The sequence below is a fragment of the Acinonyx jubatus genome, chromosome A3 (assembly GCF_027475565.1).
Source record: "Acinonyx jubatus isolate Ajub_Pintada_27869175 chromosome A3, VMU_Ajub_asm_v1.0, whole genome shotgun sequence".
NCBI classification, from domain to species: Eukaryota; Metazoa; Chordata; class Mammalia; order Carnivora; family Felidae; genus Acinonyx; species Acinonyx jubatus.
Window position 1 is genome coordinate 21813771 of NC_069388.1, and position 16533 is coordinate 21830303.

General features: G+C 39.9%; 1 protein-coding gene across 2 annotated transcripts in view; it reads right to left on the reverse strand.

Annotated features, from left to right (window-relative positions):
* The window catches only part of RPN2 (ribophorin II), a 59414-nt gene that overhangs the window by 13421 nt on the left and 29460 nt on the right, over window positions 1–16533 (reverse strand). For both annotated transcript variants that reach the window (XM_027070049.2, XM_027070048.2), the window contains exons 9-11: window positions 16117–16222; window positions 2598–2689; window positions 854–968 (exon numbers count right to left, since the gene is read on the reverse strand). In XM_027070049.2, coding sequence (XP_026925850.1) covers window positions 854–968; window positions 2598–2689; window positions 16117–16222 — 313 coding nt within the window. The remainder of the gene's footprint in view (window positions 1–853; window positions 969–2597; window positions 2690–16116; window positions 16223–16533) is intronic.

The window sequence follows — 16533 nt, forward strand, 5'->3', positions numbered from 1 at the left end:
CCGAAGCAGGCTCCCAGGCTCTAAGCTGTCAGCACAGAGCCCAACACGAGGCTTGAACCCATGAACCGGGAGATCATGACCTGAGCTGAAGTCGGATGCTTAACTGACTGAGTCACCCAGGCGCCCCTGAAAATCTTTTAAATAATAATTCTCATGATTTTATGTATGGAAAACAAAAATGAAGGCTATTGTTTTCTAATACAAATTAAGCATGAGTTAAAAAGGGCTATTCTTCAGATTCCTAAAAAGAGGAACTCTGCTGTGGTCAGAACAAAACCCTTTGGGCCTACCTAGGTTCTCCTTTTTCATAATTATTTCAATCTGTTTTGTTGGTTTTTTTTTTTCCTCAGAAAGGAAAAAACCTCAATTAAGCGCTAATCTGCCTTAAATTTATCTTCTCAATACCAGCTGATCTTTTAAAAACAACTGTGTCGGGGCACCTGGGTGGCTCAGTTGGCTAAGCAACTGACTTTGGCTCAGGTCATGATCTCCCAGTTTGTGGGTTCGAGCCCAGTGTCGGGCTCTGTGCTGACAGCTCAGAGCCTGGAGCCTACTTCGGATTCTATGTCTCCCCCTCTCTCTACCCCTCCCCTGCTCATGCTCTGTGTCTCTCTGTCTCTCGATAATAAATAAACATTAAAAAATATAAAAATAAAAATAAAAAGAACTGTGTCTGCCACATTCAGAGTTACAACCAGTATGAGTGGGGACAGTGCCATGTGGGAAAACGTGCCAGTCCATCAGGGTCCAGAGTGAAGACCTGAAAGGGAGTGTGGACTTTATACACTGTGCCGTACACTCTAGCGCATGGTAAGGCTGCAGGCCAGGAGGAACACCTGGGCTTTTTCCTGACCTGGTGAGGGGTGAGTTCAGCACCAGTGTTCACATCTACCAGCTGGAAGAACAAAGCAAAGTTCTGGTGGCTGTCCGCGATGAATGTGCCCTTGGCTTTTGCTGGGTAGGTCACCCTGAAAGAGACATGTATACAGTAAATCCGATTCGGAGAGGATCTGCAGGTCTCTGAGAACAGAATAAAAAAGACAAACTGCACTTCACTGCCTAATCCTCCCTCTCCCCACTGGAAAACTTCCCTGCTGCAGACAGACAGGAGTACAGTTGTCTGTGGCCAGAGGGCAAACTGGACTAGGGGAGCCAGGACTGAGAAAAGCACAGGATAAACTCTCATCGGGGTCTGGGGAAATGCTATGCACAGATGCTCCAGGCTGTCACTTCAAGGACCTAAGGATGTCAGCTCAACCAAGTCAGGTACCAGTGGGGCTCACGTGTCCCTCTGCAGCTACAGGGGGGAATAGAGAGTTGGGCTGGCAAGCGGGCAAGGAGAAATAATCACAGGATTGATGTCAGCAGCATGTGGGTGCATGGTTGGAAGATGAGGGGGTAGGAAATGCAAAGGAAAGACGGGTACTTACCACTTTTTCTTTTTTTAATGCTGTATTTTTTCATGGATACAGTTTCAATTTACTTTTCTGCCTCAAGTTGGGTTTTAAAGAGTTATTTTCTCAAAAGGCAGACTTGATGAGAAAACTATTCTTTTCCCAGCCATCTCCTGGGATGCAGTAAGATGGCCATGGGAAAAAACAAGCCAAATGGTTATAAAGCTACCTGACTATATTTTATACTTAGGCTTTATATTTACGTGTGAGGAATACCAACTCTTCATCTGTATAGAGTATTAAACTTTGCAAGGCACTCTTACATTATTTCCACGGACTCTCAACAGGGCTCTCATCTCCAGTGTCACTATGAAAATAACTAAGCCAGAAGCAGAAAGCCCAGCCTTTTCACATGACTTAAAAGGAGTGAATGTTTAGCTTTTAGGCCCTGGCTAACATCTCCTGTCTTCATAACAGCCTGGAGGGTTCACCTACTTTCTCTAGCAGCTATAGCCACCCAGTCAAGTTGAGGTCCAAACTATACCCAGAGGTCTAGATGGGCCCCCCCAAAACAAGGATCTGGAAGAGGGCTGACAGGCTCCATATAGTGCCCAGCCTGCTCTGATCAACTGCCAATGATGACCTTGAATGCTGTGTTAGAAAAGATTCTGAGTTCAACAGGAACAAAAGCTATGACTGATTAGTGATGCCTTCCACAAACTTGAGAAAGGAATTCACAGCCCCAGTGCTAGGTATCTGCCATCTCAATTCTAAGGACCTCTGAGGCTTCCAACCAATTTCAGACCCACTGTGAGCCGAAGGGAGTAGTCATGAGGCCACTAAAAGCCAATTCAGGGCTATGAAGATAAATTACCAAAATATAAACACACTGCTTCCTTCGTTGAGAAAGTCTTGCCTTTTTTAAGAAAAAGTCATCCGAACTAAATAATATACTTGGTGACATAGTTGATTCAGACTCAGATGCTCCCTATCCCATTGTGGACTAACTGCTGGTAGAGACAACCCCAAATCTGCTTGGATGCTGTGTGGCACAGTGCCAGCAAAACTGAAGCCTCTTTAATTTAGAGTGCAGGCTGGATTATTGCTGACCCAGAAATGGCATCCAGAGGGGATCGGTGCCTGGGCATGCTCCTCTCAGCTCAAGCCTAGACTTCCCCGGTGCCCAGAAGGTACCCCACCTACCGGGTGGTTTTGGGTGCGATGCTCTGATCCTTATCCACAGTGGAGAGATCAACGTTCGTGATGCCAACTTCAGTGGAGATCTTAACTCTGAGCTAGAGTGAAACACCAAGTCAGGTGATACATCAAGAATTACAGGCATACCCAAATTTTCCTCATAAAGGTGAGCAAAGGCATGAAAAGATCCTAGGACAGGAGTCTTCAATTATTTTAATAAAGCTGACTCGGCCAGGTAGGATTTCCAGCTCTTCAATCTCAAGGCTTAAAAGCAACTCCGTGGGGCTCCCGGGGTGGCTCACTAGGTTGAGCGTCTGACTTGATTTTGGCTCAGGTCATAATCTCACAATTCATGAGATTCATTTTCTCTTTCAAAATAAATAAATAAACTAAAAACAAACAAAAAAAGCAACTCCTTGATTCTCATCCCTTCTTCTCTTCTTTGGCATTGGTTGGATGGTATATACTAAAAGAAGAAAACAAAGTAGGATTTTTCACGTGTCCTTTAAAATAAATAAGGGGGAGGGGCGCCTGGGTGGCTCAGTTGAAACTTTGGCTCAGGTCGTGATCTCACGGTTTGTGAGTTCAAGCCCCACATCAGGCTCTGTGCTGACGGCATAGGGCCTGCTTAGTTAAGATTCTTTGTCTCCTCTCTCTGCCCCTCTCCTGCTCGTGTGCTCTCTCTCTCTCATTCAAAAATAAATAAACATTTAAAAAAGGATATGAAGGGGTGCCTGGATGGCTCGGTTGGTTAAGTGTCCGACTCTATTTCAGCTCAGATCATGATCTCACGGTTTGTGAGTTTGGGCCCTACACTGGGCTCTGCAATGACAGTATGGGGCCTGTTTGGGGTTTTCTCTCTCTTCCTCTCTCTCTCCCCCTCCCCTGCTCATGCTCTTTCTCTCACACACAAATAAATAAATAAACTTAAAAAAAAAGAAATTAAAATACATAAGGGGGAAAATTTGTAAGCAGTAACCTTCAAATAATTTGAATCAACAAATACTTGATTCTAATGACAGCTATTGTTTGCTTTGTGAAAGACACTAACTTTAAAATGACAATTTCATGTAATCCTCACAACAATTCTCTAAGGTAGTGCTATTTCAGATAAGGAAATTAAAGATTAAAAAGATAAAGCCACTAGCTCAAGTTTTGATGGCTAGTAAGTGACAGAGCCAGTATTCAAGCTCAGGCATTCTGATTCAGTGTCCATACTCTTAGGCACCTGGTTATCCAACTTCCCAGCAACAACTTACTCTGTACCAAGCAGTATTTTAAGTCTGTCCATGAAGATGTAAGAAGCATGGCAGACATCTGCACCATTCATCAGGCACTTCCGCACACATGGTAGGGATGTGCTTCCCTGTTTCCCTGGAATCAGGTGTGGCCACATGACTAGCTTTGGCCAATGAAATGTGAGCCCCCAAATGGAAGTTTTAAGAGTCAGTGCATGATTCTCTCCCCTCCTCTGCATGGACACAGACAATGCAGAGAGAGGCCTGCTCCTTCAGTCTGAGTCCCAGCCTAAGGACAGCATGAAGCCGAGCCTCCAGTTGATATGCTAAGATACCTAGCATGGGCAAAAAAGAAACTTTTGTTATTTTAAGCTACTGAGACTTGGAGTCTGGCAGAAGCACAAACCAGCCCATCTTGACTCTTAGGGTTTGAATTCTATATATTCCTTGTAAGTATTTTCACAAAGAGGAGCTAGATAACACAATAAACACAATAAACACGAATTTTTTAAAAGTTAGACTTAAAGTGTAAAATTCCAAGAGGCAGAAAACATTCTGAAAGTCTATTCATGGGAAATTTTTTAAAGTCCAAGTTTTGGGGTGCCCGGGTGGCTCAGTTGGTTAAGGGGCTGATTTCAGCTCAGGTCATGATCTCCCAGTTGGTGAGTTCGGGCCCCACGTAGGGCTCTGTGCTGACAGCTCAGAGCCTGGAACCTACTTCGGATTCTGTCTCTCTCTCTCTCTCTCTCTCTCTCTCTCTCTCTCTCTGCCCCTCCCCTGCTGTGCTCTGTCTCTCTCTCTCAAAATAAACATTAAAAAAAAATTTAAATAATAAAAACTGTAAACCAAAATAATAAAAATAAATAAAGTCCAAGTTTTAATGTGCAAATTATAAAAACCCAAGGTACTTTTTATATGCAAACATATCTATAAGACTTGCAAATATTTGCTAAGCTTGAATGTAATGCTTGAGGAAATCCTTGCCAAATCCACTGGTTTATAGTCTAAGTCAGGATCAAGGAACAGAGATAGAGGGCTGGGCAATTGAAGAATGGCTTTAGCATTTTGCTAAAATGCACTATCAAGGTGTAACAACCTCAAATTGAGGCCAAAGAAGAAAAATTAAAAAGGGATAAAGACAGCTATCAAGTAACAGAACAGCCTTCTCTCCTACCTCCATAATAACTATTTTGTGACAACAGCCTCAATTATCAGATTGAATAGGGTTATTATGTTTTACTTAAAAAACAAGGGGTGCCTGGGTGGCTCAGTTGGTTAAGTGTCAACTTTGGCTTGGTCATGATCTCACAGTTCATGGGCTCGAGCCCGAGTTGGGATCTGTGCTGACAGCTTGGAGCCTGGAGCCTGCTTGGGATTCTGTCTCTGTCTCTGTCTCTCTCTCTGCCCCGCCCCTGCTTGCATGCTCTCTCTCTCTCTCTCTCTCAAGAATAAATATTAAAAAAAATTTTTTAAAAACAACAAAAAACTGAATGTACAAGATTTATTACAGAAGCTGTAAGGACAGTCTTACCTCCTACTCCTAAATACACAGCCACCTATTGGTAGAATTATACTCAGCCTTGCTGCCTGTCACTGAGGTTAGGCAACTGGGTGAATGACAGTGGTAGGGAAGGGAAACAGATGGCCTTCGAGTTGAATAAATCCCCAAGGAAAGAGTTGGGAGCCTCTCCTTTGGCTCTTTGGGCTCTGCGCTGAGAAAACAGCTTCGCAACTCACATAGGGCTTGGAACCACATGAAACTCAATGCGGAGAGGCACTGGGACCATTTGAAGAAAAACTGGAGTGGAAGGCTTAAGCAGAAAAGTAGCCAAAGGGCTGTGATTAGACTACTGCTGCTTAGCAAGATACCTCCCACTAAGATCACTTTGCCTACATCCCCCTAGCACAATTGGAGCACACAGGTGCAGGGGATATACAGAGATGGCAAGATGCACTTCTTGTCCTAAAGAGAAGCATAAATGTAAAGCTAAATGTTAACAAACCAGGCTGCTGCTTTAATGGAGGGATGTACAAAGTGCTATGAAAGCACAGGAGAAATAACTGTGACCTAAGCTGGCCTGGGGGTAGCCCTTGCTTGGTTGGGGAGCGAGAGAATGTGTAGCACAACGGCTCAGAAGTCCTCCAGTTTGGGGAGAGGAAGGAGTTTAGCAATATTCCATGCTATAAAAACAATCCATCTTCATAGTTAACCACTGCAACCTACCCATCAACACTACCCAGATAATTCTTTCCTTACTTCTGTGACTCATTCCCTCAAGGGCTCACCCATTTAATTTGTAAATGTGATCTTAAAATCATCATCCCACCTAAATTTCCATAAACAGGAGATGGTTACATGACTAATGGTACGTGTACACTATGAATTACCATGGAACAATTACAAAGGACAAGGTAGATGTCTATAAACAGATAAAGAGATATTATCACCTATTTTTGAGTACATCCATTGACATGATTATATTTAACATCACTGTCATGGAGTCTAGGCAACTGGGTGAATTATGGCAGAAGAATGGTGGAGGGTTGGGAGGAGGTCATCAAGTTAAAAAGATCCCTGAGGGGAAAGCTGGGAGTCTCTACTTTATGACAAGAACAAAGAATACAGCTGTTTTTAGAATAATCCTTTTTTTTTTTTAATTTAAATGTTTTTATTTATTTTTTGAGACAGAAGGAGAGAGAGAGGTGGGGAGAGAGAGAGAAGGGTGAGAGAGAGAGAGAGAGAGAGAGAGAGAGAGAGAGAGAGAATGCAAGCAGGGGAGAGGCAGAGAGGGGGGAGACACAGAATCTGAAGCAGGCTCCAGGCTCTGAGCTGTCAGCACAGAGTCCAACGCAGGGCTCGAACCCACGATCTGTGAGATCATGACCTGGGCTGAAGTCAGATGCTCAACCAACTGAGCCACCCAGGCCCCCCTAGAGTAATCCCTTTTATGTAAACAAGAAAGGATAAACATACATTCATTCATTAATTTTGTATCCTTCTTTTTCTTAAAATGTACAATAATTAACTCTTAGAAATGGATTCCTCTGAGGAGAGGAACTGGATGGAAGGGATGAGAGAAAGCTCTTACATTTCATTATATACTTTTACAAAATTCATTTGCACTTTGAATTTTTTTTAACTACATGCATATTTTACTCCTTTTTTGAAAAAAATAGAGATTATCTCAGCAATGAGACTGTGTGCCATATACTTTTTTCTTTATAAACATTTTGTATTGAAAAGCACCACCCAATAAAGAGAATTGCAAAAATAACCATTCTTCCAGGGTGCCTGGGGGGGGGGCTCAGTCAGTTAAAAATCTGACTCTTGGTTTTGGCTCAGGTCGTGATCTCACAGTTAGTGAGTTCAAGCCCCACATGGGGCTTCATGCCAAAGGTGTGGAGTATGCTTGGGATTCTTTCTCTCAAAATAAACAAATAAACTTAAAAAAATAATCATTCTTCCTTTCAGCAGATGGATACATAGAGACAGATGTTTAAAGATTTATGTAAGGCTCCTCAATGTATCCTAATTATAGTGATAGAAAAGTCATCAACTTTTAGCTTTTTCCTTAGAATCCTGACTACAAACTTTCAACAGTAACATGGTCACTAAGGCCCGCTAATCAAGATTCAACTGTGTGTTTTAAAGACATTATAAGCATTCCCAGACAATACACACACATGGATGACAAAAGGGCAGATTGCAGTGAACTCAAGTCATTTTGGGTTTGCTCTCAGGCCTAATTCTAAAAGGCTCCCTAAGTTAAAGGTTTCTTTGTTGCAGAGAAACACTGCAGGGCTGTTCTTGAATAGGGAACAGTTTAAAACAAGTCCTTCTGCTCCTAAAATCTTAATACAAATGAGTCTCTGGAAACACTGAAAAGAAAAGCGTTTTTATACTACTCTTTTAAAGCAAATTGAGAAATAAAAATTATCGTAACTTTTTTCAAAGCCATGTTGTAAAGAATTGAGTAAGATCCCTGTGGGTTAGCTGCTTCTTCCTTCAAACTAACACTTCAAGATTAGTTTTTATAATAGGAAAGGGACTTGTTTAGCCACTTTAAATGCAGCTAAGCCTGCTTTACATTGAATCATGCTAGTCTTTTCTTTGCCTGTACTGCATGCCACATACACCTCAAAAAATGTTTTAACGCCAGGAAATGTAGTCTTTCTGCTGAGAGTAATAACCCCCTTGTTTAGCTCATTACTGTCAAAAATGATGGTGCATTAGGGGCAATTAATGCTAATGACAGCTTCTAAAACCCATGTTTCCCTGACAGCAAGTCCAATGTCAATGAGGACTATTACAGGCCTTCCACACCAAACCACCGTTAATGCACTCTGACCAATGTCAAGCGTCTCTCAGGAGAGGAAACAGGACCTGCTGACCCGCTCTGAGGTTCTAAGTGTGACTATTACTGAAATTACAAAGTAAAGTTGCGTATGTGACAGAGGTCAGAACGCACACACGCGCGCGCGCGGACACACACACACGTACATATGCATGCATAAAGCTCTAACATAATGAAGGAGAGATTTTTTAATGCTCACTCCATCACCAGGAAGGAAAAGGACAGCAATGGCCTCAGTTGGGGCTTATTATCATTGCATGAGTAACAGCTATTAGCCATTTCTGCTATCTTGCACTTAAATAATTTTTCCAACAATCACAGAAACACTTGGACAAACGCCAGATTTGATGTTACAAAAAACCAAGCTGTTAAGTAACCAAGACAGCATAGCATTGGTATAAAAATAAAAATATTGATTAATGGAATACGACTGCAAGACTAGGTATTAACCCTTGCCTGTATGGCCAACTGATTTTTGATGGCAAGATGTAAAGTGTGCCAAGACAATTCAATAGGGAAAGAATGGTCTTCAACAAATGGTGCTAGGATTTCCACATGCAAAAGAAGGAAGCTGGACCCCTACCTCACACCATATACAAAAACTAAGTCAAAATTAATCAGACACCTAAATGTTAGAGTTAAAGCTATAAGAGGAGTAATCTTCATAACCTTGGATTAGGCAATGGCTTCTTAGATATGACACTCAAAGCAGAAGCAGTGAAAGAAAAATAAAGAAACTGAACCTCATCAAAATTAAAACATTTTGTGCTTCAAAATCCAAAATCAACAAAGGGAAAAAACCTACAGACTGTGAGAAAATATTTGCAAACCATGTATTTGACAAGGGACTTGTATCCATAGTATAAAAAGAACTCTTAAAATTCAAGAATATATGGGCCCCTGGGTGGCTCAGTCAGTTGAGCATCCAACTCTTAATTTTGGCTTAGGTCATGATCTCACGGTTTGTGAGACTGAGCCCTGTGTCGGGCTATGTGTTGACAGTGTGAAGCCTGCTTGTGATTCTCTCTGCCCATCCCCTGCTCTCCTGTGGGGATGCACATACATATGGTCCCCCTCCCTCTCTTAAAATAAAAAAATATATATACATACAAAAAAACCTCAAGAATATATAAAAAGATAATAATGTATCAAGAAGAGGAAATAAGAGGTATATATATTGGGACGGAAGAAATAAAAAGACAAAAAACAATTTCTTTTTAATGGGCATCTGTACAGACATTTCTCCAAAGAAGATATACAAATGGCCAATAAGCACATGAAAAAGCTGCTCAATATCATTAACCATCAGGGAAATGCAAACCAAAATCTCAGTGAGATACCACTTCATACCCACTTAGGAACGCCAGAATGAAAAGACAGATAATAACAAGTGTTGGTTAGGATGCAGAGAAATTGGAATCCTTATACATTACTAGTAGAAATGTAAAATAGTGCAGCTTCTTTGAAAAAGTTTGTCAGTTCCTCAAAAAGTTAAACATAGAGTTTATCATACAACCTAGTATTCCATTCGTAGGCATATACCTCAAAGAACTGAAAACAGATGTTCAAACAAAAATGTGTATATGAATGTTTATAGCAACATTATTTTAAAAAGCCAAAAAAGTGGAAAAGCTCCAAATGTCCATCAACTGATGAACGGATAAACAAAATGTGGTATATCCATACAATGGAATATTACTCAGCCATAAAAGGAATAAAGTACTCATACATGCTACAACATGAATTAACCTGAAAAATATGCTAATTAAAAAGGCCAGACACAAACAGCTATATATTGTATGATTCCATTTATATGAAATGTCCCAAATAAGCAAACCATGGGAGACAAAAGTAGTAGTTGTTAGGACTAGAAGATCTATTCCTGTAGAATAAGGAATATCTACTATAGACGCAGGACTGCTTTCTGGGGTGACAGAAGTGTTCTGGAATTTGAAAGTGGTGTAAATATAAATAAATAAATATCTGTAAATATACTAAAAACACTGAATTATAAATACTTTATTAGATATGTGAATTATATCCTCAAGAAAGCTGTCACAAAAAAAAAAAAAAAAAAAGGGCCAAGCTACTTTGTATAGAATAAAAAGCTAACCCTTTGAAGATGAGTTACCATAGTTTTAAGGGCCCAGGAATGTATGGAAATATTTTTATACCACTCCATCCTTTTCTTCTTGAATGGTCGGAAATGGAGAATAAGCACTCAAAAAATAAGATTTGGTTTCCACTCACAGGGAGTTCTCAGCCCAATGAAAAAGCAAACATATAAGCAAACAACGGTAATAGAATACAATAAGAACAATTATAGATAGGATATAAAATACTACAGCAACAAAAATAAACTTTAAGTAGATTGAAGTCCTAAATATAAGGGGGAAAAAACTTAAAAATTTGTAGAAGAAAATATTGCAGATTATCTTTTTGACCTTGGAGTTTTTTAAAGACACAAAAAGCATAAACAACATAAGCAAAAAGGCTTTTAAATTAGGCTTCACTGAAAATAACTTTTGTGCATCAAAAGATGCCATAAAGATAACACTGGGGAAGACATCTGATGCTTATAAGTAAAGCTTACTTTCCAGAATATAAATAGCTCCTAAAATTCAATAATAAAAAGACTAACAAACCAAAAGAAAAACAGACAAACAAGACAACAATCCACAGAAGAGGAAAACTAAAAGGCCAATAAACACAAGAAAAAAATGCTCAATCTCACTAGTAACCAAGGAAAAACATTAAAACAAGAAACCATTTTGGGGCACCCAGCTGGCTCAGTCACAAAAGCATACAACTCTTGATCTCAGGGTCATGAGTTCAAGCCCCATGATGGGTGTAGGGATTACTAAAAAAAATAAATAAAACCTTAAAAAACAACACACAAGACACCATTTCATATCCATCAGATTATCAAAAATTCATAATACCAAATATTGGTAAGAATATGAAGAAAAGAGCAATTTGGCAATATTTAATAAAGCTGGAAGACAAACACACTTTATGACTTCACTCCAGATAAATAAACAAAATGTGCACAAGGAAACGTACCAAGATGTTCACAGTAGCACTGTAATGGTGAAATCTAAATGTCCAATAGGAAAATGAATTAATAAAATCTACTTCATTCATAAAAGGAAGGCAATTACATGACAATTATCCACAGTTACGCATATAGCTCTAGTTCTACAGGTATAAGTGCAACTAACTGTCATATAATATTGAATGAGAACAAGTGTGTTGCAAAAGGATGCATACAAGATAATGTATAAATTTTGAGAAGAGGCAAATCAATGCACTGTATTATTTAAAAATATGTACACGTGTGGGGCACCTGGGTGGCGCAGTCAGTTAAGCAACCGACTCTTGATCTCGGCTCGACTCTTGATCTGCGCCGATGTTGCAGAGCCTGCTTGGGGCTCTGTCTCTACTTCTCTCTGACCCTTCCCCACTGTGCTCTCTTTCTCTTTCTCAAAATAAATAAACTTAAAAAAAATTATTTCAAATATGTTCATGTGTAGCAGAAATATAGAAGTTTCTTACCAAAACAAAAGGGAGAGGGTGGAGCAAATATAGCAAAATGGTAGGGTTTGAAGGAGATGAGTGGCTGAGAATGAGTGAAGGAGACGAGGTACATGAGAATTCACTAAATTATTTTCTGTTCTTTTCGGTATATTTGAAGTAGTCCATACTAAAAAATAAAAGTTTTGTGGGAGCACAGATGAAGGAGTAACATTTGAACTAGACTCCATAGGATGAGCAGTTCAGCATATGAGCAAGAGAGGGGAGGGGCATTTCTTATGCAGGCAGCAAGAGTTGAAACCCAAAGACGTGTGCATGTAAAGTATATCTGAGGAGCAGTATGCAGTCAAGAGCAGCTAGCATTGAGGGGGTGGGGACGCACCCACACTGAAGCATATGCACGTGCCTTGTGGAGGACCTTCTTAGCCATTCTCAGGAGTCTAGACCTCACTCACAAGCAATGGGGAACCAAAGAACAATGATTTTATCATTCTAGTGGCACTTAGGGAAAATTAAATGAAAGAGGCAGAAATCTGAAGACAATGGAACTACAGTTGGCACTTAAACAACGAAGGGTGAGGAGTGCTGACTCCCACCCAGTACAGTTGAAGATCCATCTAGAACTTTAGACTCCCCCAAACCTTCACTACTAATAGCTTGCTGTTGACCAGAAGCCTTACTGATAACACAGTCGATAAACACTTATTTTGTATGTTATAAATATTGTATAGTGTATTCTTACAGTAAAGCTGAAAATCAAGAAAATGTTATTAAGAAAACCATAAGAAAGAGAAAATACATTTATAGTACCGTATTGCTTTTGTCGAAAAAAAAAATCCACATGTAAGTGGACCCCTGCATTTTAAACCCTCATTTGTTCAAGGGTCAGATGTAGTTAGAAACTCCCTTATCTACAGACAATATAGGGCTCTACCCAATTGAGAACACGGGGACTAAACAACAAAGAACTCATGCAAAAGACATTCAAAGGTGGAATCAACAGGACTTGGTGACTGACTGAAAGAAGTAGAAAGAAAGAAAGAGGTTAAGAATGACTGTGTCATATGGGTATGGCACTTAAGCTGGATATGTTGTTATCAAGACTGTAAAGGTAGAAGGAAGAAAAGGTTTCAGAGGGGAAAAAAAAAAGAAGGAAAGAAAGAAAAGTCTGCCTTTTAATGTGTTCAGTTGCAAATAGGGACCCTTAATGAGGGGAGCTAAAACTCGTAAAGGTTCAAGGTGCACACTACAATAGCTTCTGTCCAAATATTGCATTAGTAACGGACTGGGGTCAGATGTCTCATGCCCAAAAAGGTCAGATATGAGGTGGAGAAAAGGGAGAGATGAGAGTTTCAGAAAGTATCTTCCTTTCTGACAAACTTTAAATATAAGTATTTAATCTACTATGTTAAGTAATGCCCCAGTTTTGAAAAGGTCAAACTTTCTAGCTGCCTTGTCCTTTCATTTAAAAAAAGTGAGTGTCATAGGAACCAACTTGAGGAGCTTCCGAAAGGTCAAATCTGGGATAATGTGAGAAACAAAATAAATGATGACAGTAAGGTATCATAACCTACAGAGTAAAATAAAAATCCATGAGCCCAAAGTGTTATAAATAATTGAATAAATAAATGAAGACAGAGTCAGTCAGGGGAGGGATAGCTTTTTCTTACAGAATTCTAATTAATAAATGTAGAAAGAGTGAAAAAAAGAGAAAATCACCTTTGGGCAGACAACACATGAATAATGGTTGCAAGCTAGACCATCAGGATATTTGCAGACTCAATTATAAAGCAGAAAAACAGCAACTTTACAGTAGAGACACCTAGCAGACACCACTGAAACTAAGTGATCAAGGTTAACATCACCAGCAGTGAGACATATCAATATCATATACTTCCTAAGAAGATGCACTGAGAGGGACAGAGTTTCACTTCTGGAGTATTCTTGCAAAAAATAAATTTAATTTTGAGGAAACTCAGACAAACCCAAAGTGAGGGCCATTCTACGAACTAACTAGAGTACTCTTCAAAAGTGCCAAAGTCATGAAAGAAACTATCCTAAATTAGAGGAAGCTAAAGGAACATGTCCCTAGGTAGAATCCTGGATCAGAAGAGGGACATTAGTAGGATAACTAGTGGAATTTGAATTACAGTCTACAGATTACTTAATAGCATTGTATCAGTGTTAATTTCCTGATTATTATCTGGATAGTAATTACTGATATATTACAGTTATACAAGATGCTAACATTTGGGGAAGCTGGGTAAAGGACATTTTTTATACTACTATACTTGGCTAAGTCCCACAAAGCATCAGAGAAATGAGGAATAGTTTTCCATCCTTAAAAACTAAAAACTTTAGGGGTGCCTGGGTGGCTCAGTCGGTTGAGTGTCTGACTTTGGCTCAGGTCATGATTTCGTGGTTCATGGGTTCGAGCCCCACATCAGGCTCTGGGCTGACAGCTCAGAGCCTGGAGCCTGCTTCAGATCCTGTGTCTCCCTCTCTCTCTACCCCTCCCCTGTTCACACTCTGTGTCTCTCTCTCTCAAAAATAAATAAACATTAAAAAAAATTTTTTTAAACCCAAAAAACTAAAAACTGTATACTTTATATTTTTGCAACTTCGAAATTATTTCAAGATGAAAAAAATGAAAAAGTATAATTTAAAAAAGTGAGGAATGCCTGGTTGGCTTAGTCAGTGGAGTATGTGACCCGTGATCTTGGGGTCATGAGTTCAAGCTCCATGTTGGGCATAGAGTTTACTTAAAAAAATAAAAATAAATTTAAAGAAAAGTAAGTGGGAAATGATACTTGAATAGTGAAGAAAAGAGTTATCACAAACAGCACATATTCAATTACTCAAAGAAAGGCACAGGGCCACTCCAAATTCCCCCTCATCCAACAGAATAAATGACAATGTAAGCAAGTAGATGCAGCAAAGACACAGTGACAAAAACATTGAGAAGCGACAGCTGAAAGGAGAAAGTAATATCATAAAAAGGCCAGCTGCTGGAGCTGCACACAGCTCTTCAGGCTCTATGCCAGCTGTATATTCACCAGAGGACACTAACCAAACTATTGTGCAGGGAATCCACCCAAGTACAGGCTGGGTGACCTTAGACAAGTTACTCTACCCCTTTGAGCTGCATCTGTGAAATGAAGATGGCTCCACCCATGCCTTAGGGTTGTCAGAAGACTAAAATAATATAAGCAAAAGCATAAAGACCTATGCTTCTCATGTCAAAGGACTTCAATAAAGGGTTTGTACAGATGATTCTAATTCAGAATAAGAAAAGGTTAAACCATATCCCATAGTTTAAGAAAGTAGGAAAATGTAGGGGCTTCCAACTTTAGTTCAGGTCACGAGTTCAAGACCCGCCTTGGGCTCTGTGCTAACAGCTCAGAGTCTGGAGCTGCTTCGGATTCTGTGTCTCCCTCTATCTCTCTGTCACCCCAACTTGTGCACTCTCTCAAAAATACATAAATAAACATTTAAAAAATGTATTTAAAAAAAGGAAAAAGAAAATGTATAATTCATCTTAAATAAACTTCTGTGAAACAGATTGAAATGAAAGCCACAGTGCCTAAAGGGGTATACTTGAATTAGCTGGGAAAACCACTAATATGAAGTACCTCCTTCCCAAGGCATCAGATAAATGAGACATAGTTTTCCATCTTTAAAACTGCTTTGGGGGGCGCCTGGATGGCTCAGTCGGTTAAGTGTCTGACTTTGGCTCAGGTCATGATGTCACAGTTTGTGAGTTCGAGCCCCTCATCAGGCTCTGTGCTGACAGCTTAGAGCCTGGAGCCTGCTTTGAATTGTGTCTCCCTCTCTCTCTGCTCCTCCCCTGCTCAGTCTCTCTCTCTCTCTCTCTTTCAAAAATAAATTAAAAACATTAAAAAAAATTTTTTTTTAAACTGCTTCAGATCTTCAACACAACTCGAGGCAGCTAAACATCTGAAACACAATTCATTATGAAACTTACTGACATTCTTTTGTACTTTACCCAGATAGCCTTGCTACAGTGTGTTGTCACTTGATGATTTTCGTCACCTAATTTAGCATCAAGCACTTGTCTAAACCTATCAAGACCTACCATGTAAAACATTACAAGAATATTTATGTCTCAGTGACATTATGGGTGGTTTTTATCTTTCTGTTTCCTAAATTTTATGTAAGATAGCAACACTAAATTATAATAGAAAATGAGTAATTTATAAATAAAACCCACTATGATCAACATCTTGGAGAAGTCTGTCAAACAGCATAGTTTAAACCTACCCTTCTCTTAACATAGTCACATTAACTTGGTAGTAAAGTGAGGTCAATATTAATTAATGCTGTGTGCCCACTTGGTCATTTCATTGGATTTAATGGGGACGAAAGAAAAGCACTCACCTCTACACTATTTGCAATATAACGGTTGTCCCCTTCAACTTTGACAGAGAAGTCATAATAACCACTGGAAAATTTGACATTCATGAAGTTTAGTTCAAAAACATCCCTGTTAAAAATGACAGCAGGGTTAGCAAGAACTCACACAGCAAAGCCATGAATGTACCAAATGGGCCACACGCCGCCCTCCTTGAGACCATCCAGGGCTACACCACTTCACCTTTTAGCTTCCCACCCCAGTTGGGCAACCTCCTGCTCAATCATGGAATATGGTGTGGGGAAAACTTGAGACCAATCTCAAATGACCTCCTCTTTCAAGGGGCGTCTGGGTGGCTCAGTCGGTTGAGCGACTGACTCTTGATTTCGGCTCAGGTCATGATCCCAAAGTCGTGGGATTAAGCCCCACATCAGGCTCTGGGC